The 13,084-nt window shown below is 34.8% G+C and overlaps 1 protein-coding gene across 1 annotated transcript in view; it reads right to left on the reverse strand.

Annotated features, from left to right (window-relative positions):
* Positions 1-4,090: 4,090 nt before the first annotated feature.
* Positions 4,091-13,084, reverse strand: part of LOC144975851 (uncharacterized) — an 18,589-nt gene continuing 9,595 nt past the window's right edge. The window contains exon 2 of the mRNA XM_078920040.1: positions 4,091-7,702. Within this exon, the coding sequence (XP_078776166.1) occupies positions 4,217-7,318 (3,102 nt within the window). The 5' untranslated portion in view covers positions 7,319-7,702 and the 3' untranslated portion in view covers positions 4,091-4,216. The remainder of the gene's footprint in view (positions 7,703-13,084) is intronic.

The raw sequence follows: 13,084 nt of genomic DNA on the forward strand, positions 1-13,084 counted from the left end.
ATTACTATGCTATTTGGTTATTTCTCTTATACATCAGATTTGTGTAACACGAATACGTGGAACAAAAACAATAAATAACACTTTCTAATCTCACACCAAAAAGTTCTACAGATTGATCATATTAATATTCTATTCGTCATGTAAAAACCTAACCGTGAATAGAGAAAATAGAGACGGCAAATGGCAAGAATAATGTTGTTATATAGACCCAATTTTTAGATTTTTCCCCCTTTCATACATCATTTATTTGGATCATTCAGCTTCTTAATTAAAAGTTCTTATTTTAAATGACACGTCAAATTTGGAGTTCCCTTTGACTATCGTCACCAAATTTATTTTATTGGATTTTTTTTTATTTCACTTTATAATATTTTTAAAAATGATTAGCATGATTTTTTTTTAATATCAAAATCATACAATTGAGTAAAAAAGGTGGCACAATATTTTCTTTTAAAATATATATGCATTTTTTCTTTTTTAACAATAAAATATTCTAATTCTATTCTTGTTTCACATTATATCAATAGAACAGCGATATCTATTGCGTTTTAAATGATACTATACGATTCTTTCATTTCTTTGTATTTATTAAACGAGTTATTTTATCGAGCCCAATAACACTACGAGCTTGCGAATATGTGTTATTGCACGATAAAAATATAAAAAGTGTAATAAGTACAAAGAACTGAAAAAATACGTTTATTCCATGTTTGACATTTTAGATATTTCTTGACCATAATTGTATGATAACAGTACTTCTATTCACCATAATTTGTTGTTGTTTTTTCCATCTGCTTTAATGACAATTTGACCTAAAAAATTAAAAAAAAGAAAGAAAAAAAACGTTGGATTTATATTTATTCGCACCAAAAATGTTATTTATAATTGCCAATCAGCTGCCTTTTACACCATATTTTACACTAATAAAATGTGCGAAAATATTCCGCAATCGATGATTAAAATTTTTATTCAACGCGTTCAAAGCATTATTCAACGATTACGTATTTACTAAGAAATGATAGGGTTTTCCAATGGGAGGGGTGGAATAATATATGACTCTTATTCTTGCTCTTATGACTCTTACTCTTGCTTTTATGGAATTCTGGACGTGTTCCCAACCTCTGCACGATCTTGCGATTGCGAGTTAGGAACAAAGTTCCAATTACAAAACGCATGTGCGTAAGCAAACTTATATTCTACCCCTCAATCTATTACGATTTCGTCATCTCTGAATATAAAACATTTTCAAAAATACTTTCATGATACTCCTTTTTTTTTTAAATATACTTTTAGTGAAATTTAAAGTTTGATAATCTGACGTCACAAATTATCATCGTAAACTCAAGTTTCAAGTTGATATCATTAGTCGTTACTATTTAGGGAGATACATGGGATATTGGAAAAAATTTAACAAAAGAAATCGAACAAGCAGAGGGCAAGCTGACAACAGCATAATTCAGGACAAGCGTCCTGCGTAGCCAAGATCATTCGTTCATTTATGGTAGGGGTAGAATAACACAGATTATGACATCGGTACAACAAAAATGGAAATAACTACATTCGGATCCTAGTTTTTGATATACTAGACTCTCTTTCCACGAAATCCCAGGTTTGAGAGGTTTTTTTACCAAGATGAGGGTCATTTGAATCGATCGATATTTGAAGAACGAGTTTTTTGGCCAAATTTTCAAATAAGTGTTTTTCCAGAGTGCGACAGAATAAATGGGATCTCTGTCCATTGGATATATATTTTTGCTTGATAAATAATAATAAAATAATAATAATAATAATAATGATAATAATAATAATAATAATAATAATAATAATAATAATAATAATAATAATAATAATAATAATAATAATAATAATAATAATAATAATAATAATAATAATATAGTAAGAAGAAGAAGAAGAAGAAGAAGAAGAAGAAGAAGAAGAAGAAGAAGAAGAAGAAGAATATAGACCAATTACTGATGATAACGGAAATGTTGATGACGTTGATGCAAAATACAATTAATACGATGATTAATTTATTTTTTAAAATTAACAGTTGTCGAATTATGGAAAGGGAGCTTCAATTAAACTGGTTAACTGACGAATTCAGGAGAATTGTACTTAAAAATTGACCAGAAAATTAGTTCTTCAAATATTAATCGATTTAAATGACTGTCGTCTTGGAAAGAAAAAAACAACTCTCAAATCTGGAACTTCCTGAAGTCTCAAGTTTGAGAGTTTTTGCCAACATAAGGGTCATTCAAATCGATCGATATTTGAAGGACGAGTTTTCTGGCCAAATTTAAAATTACATGTTTTTCCAGAGTACGACAGTTTGGTGGTTGATTAACGAAGACAGATAATGAATACGTTTCTAATTTATCCTTTGTCAACAAAACACGATGACTAAAACTCCATAGACGAATGATTATGGTTGTTTTGTTTTTGTTTTTATTAACCCAAAAGTTAAAGAATATATGTTCTCCGTCAGGCATCCAAATTTTATTAAAAATAGATTTTGCCCGCAATGATAATTCTTAATTGATATCAAATTGATATATTCGGGAACCAATCATTGCAGAAAAAAAAATAGAAAAATAAGAAAAAAAAAAAAAGAAAGAAAGAACGAAAGAAATAAAGAAAGAATACATTTTGATAAATTATATAAGAGAGGTCATTGGAGGGGAATACTAATAATATTCTTTAACTTTTGCATTTGAAATATAAAAACTCGTTCTTAGTGCGTTCTTAAACATTCGAAATTCTCAGGACAGGAGTTCAAGAACCGTTAAATGTTACAAAACATATAATAAAATCAAACATAACGCAGCAAATGTAACAGGTTTTTTTTTCTACTAGATATTCAAACTTTACTCAATTTGTAATAAAAATATATATATATATATTATATATATATATATATATATATATATATATATATATATATATATATATATATATATATATATATATATATGAGTTACTGTAATATATGCTTTCATATTCATCATGTTCTTTTCAAGAAGATTATGCTTATCAGGATAATGCATTGAACCACTGAATGAGGTGCACGTTGAAAGCAAGGGCTTGATGTAACAGAGGACATTTCAGTGGTCATCATACACCGCAACTAATTTTTTTTTATTTGTTTGTTTATTTTTTCAAATCTTGCAAAGTGCCATTTACTCCATGTAAAGAAAAACAAAAGTAAGTTTAAAAGTTAATTCAATTGAATGGTTTCAATTTGGTGCCATATTCTGAAAAAGGTACCAATATAGCCTTTCACACAACAAACAATAAACTGTAATATGAAATCAATTTCTAAACAAGTTTTAACAACTAGACGAAATATGGACAAGCCGTTATATATTTTTATAAGCATTTGATTTGACAATTTAAAAAATAGTAGTTGCGCAACAATCAGCATAGATAATTCTAAAATAGGACAATAATTTAAGTGAAGTAAAACAAATAAAAAGTCTTTGGTAAATGACGGAGTGATTAAAGCTTATATTATTATCATTGTTATCAAATTTACAAAATAAAATATCTCGTAAAATTATTGAATTTATAACTGAAAGGATTTTCAATATCGTATTAAGTTATAAATTCATAATTGAACCAATGCTCAAATTATAATATCTGAAACCAATGTATTCATATTTTTTTTTTATTTACGATAATGATAAAATAAATCACATGAACAAATTTGAATTATTGGCAGTGACATCTGGTACAAAATTTCATTGCGATATTATAGAACTTCAACAATATGAATAGTATGTGGTGAGAGAAATAACACAGATAAGCATTGATGACACAATAAATTCGATATATAAACAACAACCAATATTGCTGTAATTGCTATAAGATTATACATATTGAATAAAACATCGAAAAGTAATTAATATAACAATAATATATCGATTCCTCACGACATTCGACATCGAGATTGGGAACACAATTCTAGTTGCTTGCAGTGTGTGCTATCTTTTTAAGTCACTGAATGTTATACGACTTTTTCTTCACCAAAGATGGGAAGAAACTTCTCTTTTAAGTCCACTGTCCAAGTAAAAGACTGCCGATATGCACATTATGTCATAACAGAAAGTTCTCGTGACCGTGACTATTTGGCGGAGTCTTTAAGTTTTAACACAGATAAGATTGGAAACAGTGTCACCAATATTCAAAAACTTTGTTTTACGATGTTAAGACTGACTCATCATCTGCTGTGCCAATTTGATATCGTACAGGCTTGAACGTATTGCCTGTATTTTTCTAAGTCGATTGGTGACATCATTCCCGAAAGACCACCCATTATTGGTGAGGGAAATAGGTTAGAGCCAGGACCAGTACCCGTGGACGGAGGTGTAGAGCCCACGGAACCGACAGGCCCCATGGGTCCCACAGAGCCATTTCTCGCCGCCATATCCCAAACGTTGGACCTTAGAGCTTGAAGGGATGCGAGAGACAGAAGCGATGTTGATGAAAAGTTGAGCCCTGCTGCAAGCCCAGCTGCCCTGTAAGCTGGTAGTAAAGCTGCTGCGGCTGCAGCAGCTGCTGCGTTTGGAGTTGTTGCTGAGGATGGAGTCAATGAGGATGATGAGGATGGTGGTGATGGCGAAGTAGTCGATAGCTGAAGCGGAAGTTGCTGGTGATGATGGTGATGATGTGTTGTAAGTGAGGACGATGAGGACGAGGGTATCACATTTCGTGATTTGGACTCGGATTTGATGTTATTATTGTTTGTTGTAGATGGTGGTGAAGAGGATAAAGATGGTGATAGATTGTTATCGTCGTTATTATTATTATTATTATTATTATTATTATTATTATTATTATTATTATTATTATTATTATTATTGCCTATCAGACTGTCTATTGTAAAACCTTTCTTTGAACTGTTGCTGCTATTATTATTGTTGTTTGAAACATGCACTGATTTTTGAGCAGGGCTGGATGTTTTCTGTGGGTCAGTGGAGGGAACAGGGGATGTTGGTGCAGAGGTAGATGACAACGGCGATAATGGTGGTGATGAACAAGGAATGCATGATTTATTGTTCATATGATGTGAAGGAGAAACAGCAACATCACCAGCATTGATATCGCACTTTTCTAATTTTTCTAATTGTCTGTTTTGATTATTGCTGCTACTGTGAGCATTTAAATGGTGATGATGGCCCAGATTATGATGTCCTGTGAGGGAACTAGGAGGTAAGGGTGGTAAGCCCATGGGCCCAAGAGGCAAGGGAAATGGGTGTGGAGGAGGAGGAGGGTGGCCAGCTCCATGGGGTGGTCCGTGATGGTGATGGGCATGGTGTGATCGAGCTGCATACTCGTTCTGCATCATAGAAATCGATTGAGGAAACCCAGGCGGCATATACGGGTATCCTAACGGTCCGGCGGGGCCCATGCCAGGGTGGAACGGTCCAGGCGGTGGAGCATGGGGGTTGACAAAGCCGTGGTGATGGAAATAAGAATCTGCTGCTGACATGAAAGGAGAGGCCTGACCCAAAACATCAAGTGGAAGGGTTCGTTTGTAACGCTTGCGTCTTCTGAGGAAACTTCCATTGTCAAACATGTCTTCGCTGGCAGGGTCCAATGTCCAGTAGTTGCCTTTTCCGGGATTTCCTGGCTCTCGTGGAATCTTTACAAAGCAGTCATTAAGGGAAAGGTTGTGTCGGATACTGTTTTGCCAGGCTGGAAATTTTTCTCTAAAATATGGAAATCGGTTCATGATGAACTCGCAAATTCCAGAGAGCGTCAGTCTTTTTCTTGGAGATTGGAGAATAGACATTGTGATCAGAGCGATATAGGAATATGGTGGTTTAACAAGGCTTGATTTTTTCTTTCCCGATGAGTCTTTACTACTATTCTCGCTTTCACATTTAATACTTCCGTCGTTGTTGAGACTCATATCGTCGTTGTAGTCATCAGCAAAGTCTTTAGATGACGATAGCTCGTCTTCGACGTCATGGTCAAGCTTTTCATCGATGTTTTCGTCATCAAAGTGTGACATTTCTCTTTTTATTAAATCGCTGTCTGAAGGAAAATGATGGCTTGAGATGTGATTTTCATTGTCACTTCCGCAAGGAGAAGAACACATTCGACGATGATGATGGACCGTGAATGGTGACATGGCTGGGGAATCTACTTGTAAAAATTCATCCTCGTCATCCTCGTCACACATTGATTTCTCATTGTCCCTGTTTTGTTCGTCAATGCTTTGTCGAGTCTTGTGCAAAGATTCAATTGAATTTGCGTCCGAATCAACGCTGAAGCGCCTTCGCTTTTCGCCATCAGCAAAATTGTTTGGGTCTTCTTGAAGATTGCGATTTTGGTCTGTATATGGGGATAGCATTTCTTGGTGTTTGTCACCGGCATGAGAGAAAGACGGAGAAGATTGAGGGGTAGATGGCTTGAGATTATCGTTGCTGGTTCTATCCGAATCCTCTTTCTGTCTGTGATGTGATGGAAGCGGTGATTCCCCGTGGCGATGATGTTGGTAGTGCCCTGGATACTGATAAGGATGATGACTGTGTGGGTGAGAACGAGAATGAGGAGGAAAAGGACCCATCATTCGACTGTGGAGGTGAAGATTATTTTTGTGGTGAAGTGGGTGATGTTGATGATGTTGCTGTTGGTGATTTGCAGAAAGTTGCCGGAAGTACTGAGCATAATAACCGGAAAGGTCACTATGGTGAAGAACAGTACCAGTTCCTGGAATATTGTTTTCCACACTCACGTTGTTTTCGCCTTCAGATTTCAAATCAATATTTTCCGGATTTTCATTCTCAGGTGTATTCTTAATATTGGTACCACTACCGCTGGCATTAGAGTCTTTTGGTTGATTTTCGCACATACTAGCCAAAGAGTGGAATGCAGAAACAGAGCTTGCGTCTTCAGTGTTAGGAGAATGGCTGTGCTTTGAAGAAATCACCACTGAAGAGGAGATCTTTGTTGAATCAGATGTAGATGATGACGGTGACGGTAATGATGTACTATTTTTCTCCTTCTGTGAACCAGAGCCACTAGATTCGGACTCAGCGATTACCTCTGATTCAGTTGAAACTGTCATTAGAGCAGGAATCGAAGCTTTGCTAGAAGATTGCTTGTCAGCTTTGAGGCAAGAATAGGGAATTGGTGAAACAGTTGTAGGGATGGCAGCAGCGTTGTCGGTGGGTGGAGATGATACTAGTGCTGGGGGTTTTACCGAATATAAGGGGTGAGATAGGTTGGTACGGGGGGCAGGGAGAGGAGGCAAACAGATGCCTGCAGGTGTTGGAGGAAATGGCAGAGACACGTTCATGTCGTCATAGCGCATGGCAGTCACGAGGTGTAGAGGGTGTGAAACTCTGTCAAAATTCTAGCTTTTTCTCAATCAGATTTTAAGGTTGAGAAAATATAGTTTTTTGTTGAATTGAAGGAATTTTTAAAAATTCGGATAATGGATATGCTGGATATTTAGTTTCCAGTACAATGCAGTTTATAATATTTTCTGGTGCGAGAGTAAATGATTCTGATTGCGCATTATGTTGATTAACACGTTCTCTGTTTGCATGTATTCTGTTCTTTGTAGACTTGTTTAATGTCGACAACAGTCCTTGAACTGTCAGTTTGTGTACAATGGAACGTAGCAAAGGGATGAGTGTTGTTTCGTGTCGTGTGCCGTTGGAGCTCGTCCTCCTGTTCCCTTGTTTGAGTAGCTCTGGAAACGGAAACAAAATCAATGGCATTAGAATTGTTTGGATTAATACAATTGAGAATTAGGGAAAAGATGGAGAGGGTGAGGGAGCCGTGAAGAATGATGGTAAAGGAGGAGGTTGGGAGCGGGAGGGGGTGGGGGACAGAAAAGAGTTGGAATGGGGGGGGGGGGGGGGACAGTTTGTGTGTAATGGAGTTAAAAGAGAGGAAATGGAATGAGATGGGGTAAATAAAGGGATAGTAAAATGTGACCTACTACCACAATCTGGTATTATGTCGGTGTCAAGTCGGTGCTGATGATGGAATTTAAAGTTATAATGATCAGAAATAAGAAATTATTTTACTTTGAATTTAAGACACAAAATTCATTCTTCTCAATAAATTATATAAATATATCTATTCAACCAAATTTCATATTTCCGACGACTTATTCAATTTTCAGAATTTAGTTCGCCTGGACTCAATACTAGACGGTCTATATAGTTTAGGGAGGTTGGTCGCAATTTAAAGGTGTGAGATTGGGAAAAAAAAAGAAAAAAAGAGAGAGGGGGGGGAATATGTGGTATAGAGAGGGAGGCAAAAATAGAAATAAGGTAATGTTAAGATACCAAGGGATAGAGAGAAAGAGAAGTGTAGATAAATATAGAGAGATGAATGGCAAGATCTGGTAGAGATTCCAACATTATAAAATTGACCATATCAAATGCTAGAACTAGTAGTAGACCCGGCTACTCAATCACTGTTGAAAGAAAAAAGGAATGAGAGTAAGGAGAGAGAGAGAAAGAGAGAGAGAGAGAGAGGGGGGAGAGCGAGGAGAATAAGGGGAGGAGGAGGAGGGAGAGAGAGAGAGAGAGAGAGAGAGAGAGACTTTGTGTGTGCAATGAAAATGGAATAAGAATGAGATAAATAGAAAGTGAAAACACAAAAGATAGGGAGGGGAGGGGTTCGGGGAGGGGGGGGGGGGGAGTGAGTCTGAATGGGCAACAAGCACTTGATAGGGAGAACAAATCGATATGATTCAGTTGTCGTTGGTTTGTTGTGAGGATGAATGGGGACAAGCAGAGCAGGGTGACACTCCACTCACTCTACACGCTCGCACTCGGAAAGAACACATTTTCATAAATATTGGCCAGAAAACTCGTCCTTCGATTTATAGGTAGGGATCAATTAAATAAGTCTCATCTTGTCCAAATTGTTTAAACCTATAAAAAAAAGTCCCAGGTTTGAGAGTTATTTGACAGGATTATGATCATTTTCATCGATCAATATAAAAACGTGTTGTTTTGTTTTATACTACGGCAGTTCATTGCCTTATTGAGAGAGATAGGAGGGCGGGGTGAGAAGATTGAGGGGGGGGGGGGGTGATTGAAAATTGGAGGAAAAGGTTATTGTCGATCAACTGTGCGACGACGGACACTGCAAAACGCTTTTTTTAAAAACAATTTGCCCAGAAAATATTTACTTCAAATATTAATAAAATGAAGACAACTGCAAAGTTTGTTTTTAACAAGCCGAATAATTTTATTCAAATTTTAAAAATGAAAAAGCCTTTGAATCCTAGGTTGTAGAATATTCAAAGCCGAATTTATTTTATTCATTAGATAATTGTGTAAAAATAAAAAGCCAAATTGAAAAAAGGGCCGTTGTTGGAGTACAGGACGATAGTACATTGTCTTTTTTTTTTCATTCGGCCATCACATTGTTTAATGATGTAGTAAAGCACAACTAGGTAGTTAATTTAGAATTGCCATTTTTGTTTTCGTGTCTGTTCGGCTGGAACTGGATGTAGGGGAGTTAGTCGATTATCATTATAATTGTTATCATCATATCATTATTATATACTACTACTACTACTACTACTACTACTACTACTACTACTACTACTACTACTACTACTACTACTACTACTATCTATTATTATTATTGTCATATTATTATACTACTACTACTACTACTACTACTACTACTACTACTACTACTACTACTACTACTCTCTACTAATACTACTACTACTACTACTACTACTACTTATTATTATTGTCATTATTTACTACTTACTACTACTACTACTACTACTACTACTACTACTACTACTACTACTACTACTTTACTTACTATACTTATCTACTTACTATATACTACTTACTTACTTATACTATATTTTATTATTATTGTCTATTATTATTATTATTATTATTATTATTTTATTATTATTATTATTATTATTATTATTATTATTATTATTATTATTATTATTATTATTATTATTATTATTATTATTATTTTATTATTATTATTATTATTATTATTATTATTATTATTATTATTATTATTATTATTATTTTTCTATTATTATTATTATTATTATTATTATTATTATTATTATTATTATTACTATAACTATTATTATTATTACTATTACTATAATTATCATTATTATTATTATTATTATTACGTTTTCAGCTTAAAGGAACACATCCATATAATCTGTTACATGCAATTTTTACTTTCTCATTTCATGCCAAAGAATATATGATGAGTTCCGTCGCCATACGGGGGTGGTAGTACTTATTAACATCCTACCAAATTGCTAATCAAAGCTCTCTATTTTAACCAACAAACATCACTGTTGCCAAACCAATGTGTACTTATTTGCAGGTCTGATAACCCTAATTGATATGAGCTCAAGGTTGTAATTATACTCTAAAACCAACGCAAATCACTGTCCATTGCAACAATGTTAAATCAAACACAAATAATTGCTAGTAGTAGACCCGGCTACTCAATCACTGTTGAAAGAAAAAAGGATTGAGAGTAGGGAGAGAGAGAGAGAGAGAGAGAGAGAGAGAGAGAGAGAGAGAGAGGAGGGCGAGGAGAACGAGGAGGAGGAGGATGAGGAGGAGGGGGGGAGAGAGAGAGAGAGAGTTTGTGCAATGAAAATGGAATAAGAATGAGAAGAATGAGAAAAATAGAAAGTGAAAACACAAAAGATAGGGAAAATTGTCTCTAGGGTCTATTCAAAGGGAAGACTGGAATAAACCAGGCGTCAGTCGCAATGAAGCGCCACAAATTTCGAACTCGGCATCTTTTGGGTACGAATCAAAGACCGTGCCGCTGAGCCACGCTGGCCCTGTTGATTTCTATTTTCAACTTGAACATTAATATAACGCAATACCCACTAAACGTGCTCAAAGCCCTTCATGCGTTAAGGCCGAAATAAGCGGTTATGTGGTCTAGTGGTATGACACTCGCTTTCGGATCGGAAGATCCTGAGTTCGAGCCTCGCTCGGCGCATAGTTAAGTCCTTGGAAAAAGGCTCTTTACTCACATTCTCTCACCGTACTCAGGTGTAAAATGACCACATGGCCGTCAACAGCATTCTCTCTGTCGAAAAAAATTATAATATCGCCTAACAGGCGTCATGTCTCGTTCTACATTTTACGTGTTGCTGTTGGTCAATGACCCTTTGTAAAGCGGTTTGAGGATGTTTAGTGGATATTGCACTATATTAAAGCTGAAGTTTTTTGGGGTTATTTTTTCATTTGAGTTGATTTCTATTTTAAACTTGAACATTAATATCGCGCAATACCCACTAAACGTGCTCAAAGCCTTTCATACGGGGTTCCAAACCAAACAAGTAGCAACACTTGTTTCACTAGATATATGACGTATGTAAGACGGTATCATTATTATTTTTTCGTCAAATACAACGATGTCGATAGCCGGGTACTTAGTTTACACCTGAGTATTGTGAGAGAATGTAAGTAAAAATATGTTCCCAAGGACTTAGCTTTACGGCGCTCATAACGGGACTCGAATCCAGGACCTACCAGTCCGAAGACGAGTGTCATACCACAATGAAGACCATAATGCCGCACACACACACACACACACACACACACACACACACACACACACACACACAAAACCTTTAAATTTTATGCTTTCATCAGATAGAACGCGTGAATGTAGTTTCCTGTCCTGAAAAGATTTATAATAATATTTCTTAATTCTCATATTTTTTTCTTTAAGCACATTTCTTCTTATTTGGTTAATCTCAACATAATGCTAGATTTACACTGAGGATCACGTCGTAATGTAGAAAACAAGTCCTATCCTTCCATTCTTGACAAAGTAAAAATGAAATTAAATAAATATACGCAAATTTTTTTCTAAATTGAAAAGAAAAATTGATAAAAACAAATCTTGAACAACCTCCTGGTCTTTAATTTCTGCATAGTTATTTTTATATATTCATCGTTTTTGTTTAATGTTTTGTTTTGTTTTTTGTTTTTGTTTTTTTGTTGTTTTTTTTTATTGGCGGGGGGGGGGGGGGGTTGGGTTTTGTTTTTTTGTTTGTTATTGTTTTTGTTTTTTTTTTTTGGGGGGGGGGAGGTTTGTTGTTTTGTTGTTTTTTTTTGGGAGGGAGGGGTGTTGCTTTGTCTATTTGGATTTTGGGGAGGGGGTGTTTTTCTCTTTTTAAAATTGTTTTTGCTTTTTCTTTTTTTTGGGGGGGATTGTTTGTTTTATTTTTTAAAAACTGTTTTTGATATTCAACAAGCACCGTTTTCTCTCAACATTTGAAATAGATTTGATATATTTTAATATATATTTATTAATACATTCAAGTAATGTACTTGATATAACACGAAATAAGAGACAAGCCATCAATGATCGCTTAAAAGCTTTTAGCCTACATCTTAAAATCCGGCAAATAAATTTTTTTTAAAAGAAGCTGATATTATTGAAAATAAACATCTAGATGAACATGGACAGTGGTGACAAAAACGTTTATAATTATGAATTGAGATAATTGTGGCAATGAATGAATGCAATGGAACAGATTAAAGTATCAAATTATCCAAAGGTGTTTTTTTTTTTTCAAAGCAGTCGCACTGTTTCAGTTGTATTCAACAAGCAGCAAACGACTGTGACAATGAAGGTCCAGCATATATACTAAGATAGGATAAGTAACTTACGAGGAATCAAATCAAAAATTTCTCAAATTTGGATTTAAAATGGCGCTATCAGAATTTTGAACAAAATCAGTAGTCTATCTATACTTTTGGTTAATGAGTTGTGAATTGTAAAAATAGCAATAGAAAAGTAACACCAAACAAAACTATAGAGAAAAACCCATCCTTTGTTATGTTTTACATTATTGTGTATCTAATTATATATCTTTTAAATTATTACAACCCTCAAATCCCCCTTTTTTTAATTTTAAAAGGCAAAACAGGCATCAAGCAATAAGACCGTTTTGTATAGGATAATGGTGCCTCACATGCTCATAGCTAGTTCTAAATGTTGAATTATGTTGCCTTGGGACTCCTTGGGAAATGTTTTGAGCACATTGTGTGGATATTGTGCTAAATAATATATGATA

The sequence above is a fragment of the Berghia stephanieae genome, chromosome 1, assembly GCF_034508935.2.
Source record: "Berghia stephanieae isolate SIO BIC M18660-M18661 chromosome 1, UCSD_Bste_1.3, whole genome shotgun sequence".
Classification (NCBI taxonomy): domain Eukaryota; kingdom Metazoa; phylum Mollusca; class Gastropoda; order Nudibranchia; family Aeolidiidae; genus Berghia; species Berghia stephanieae.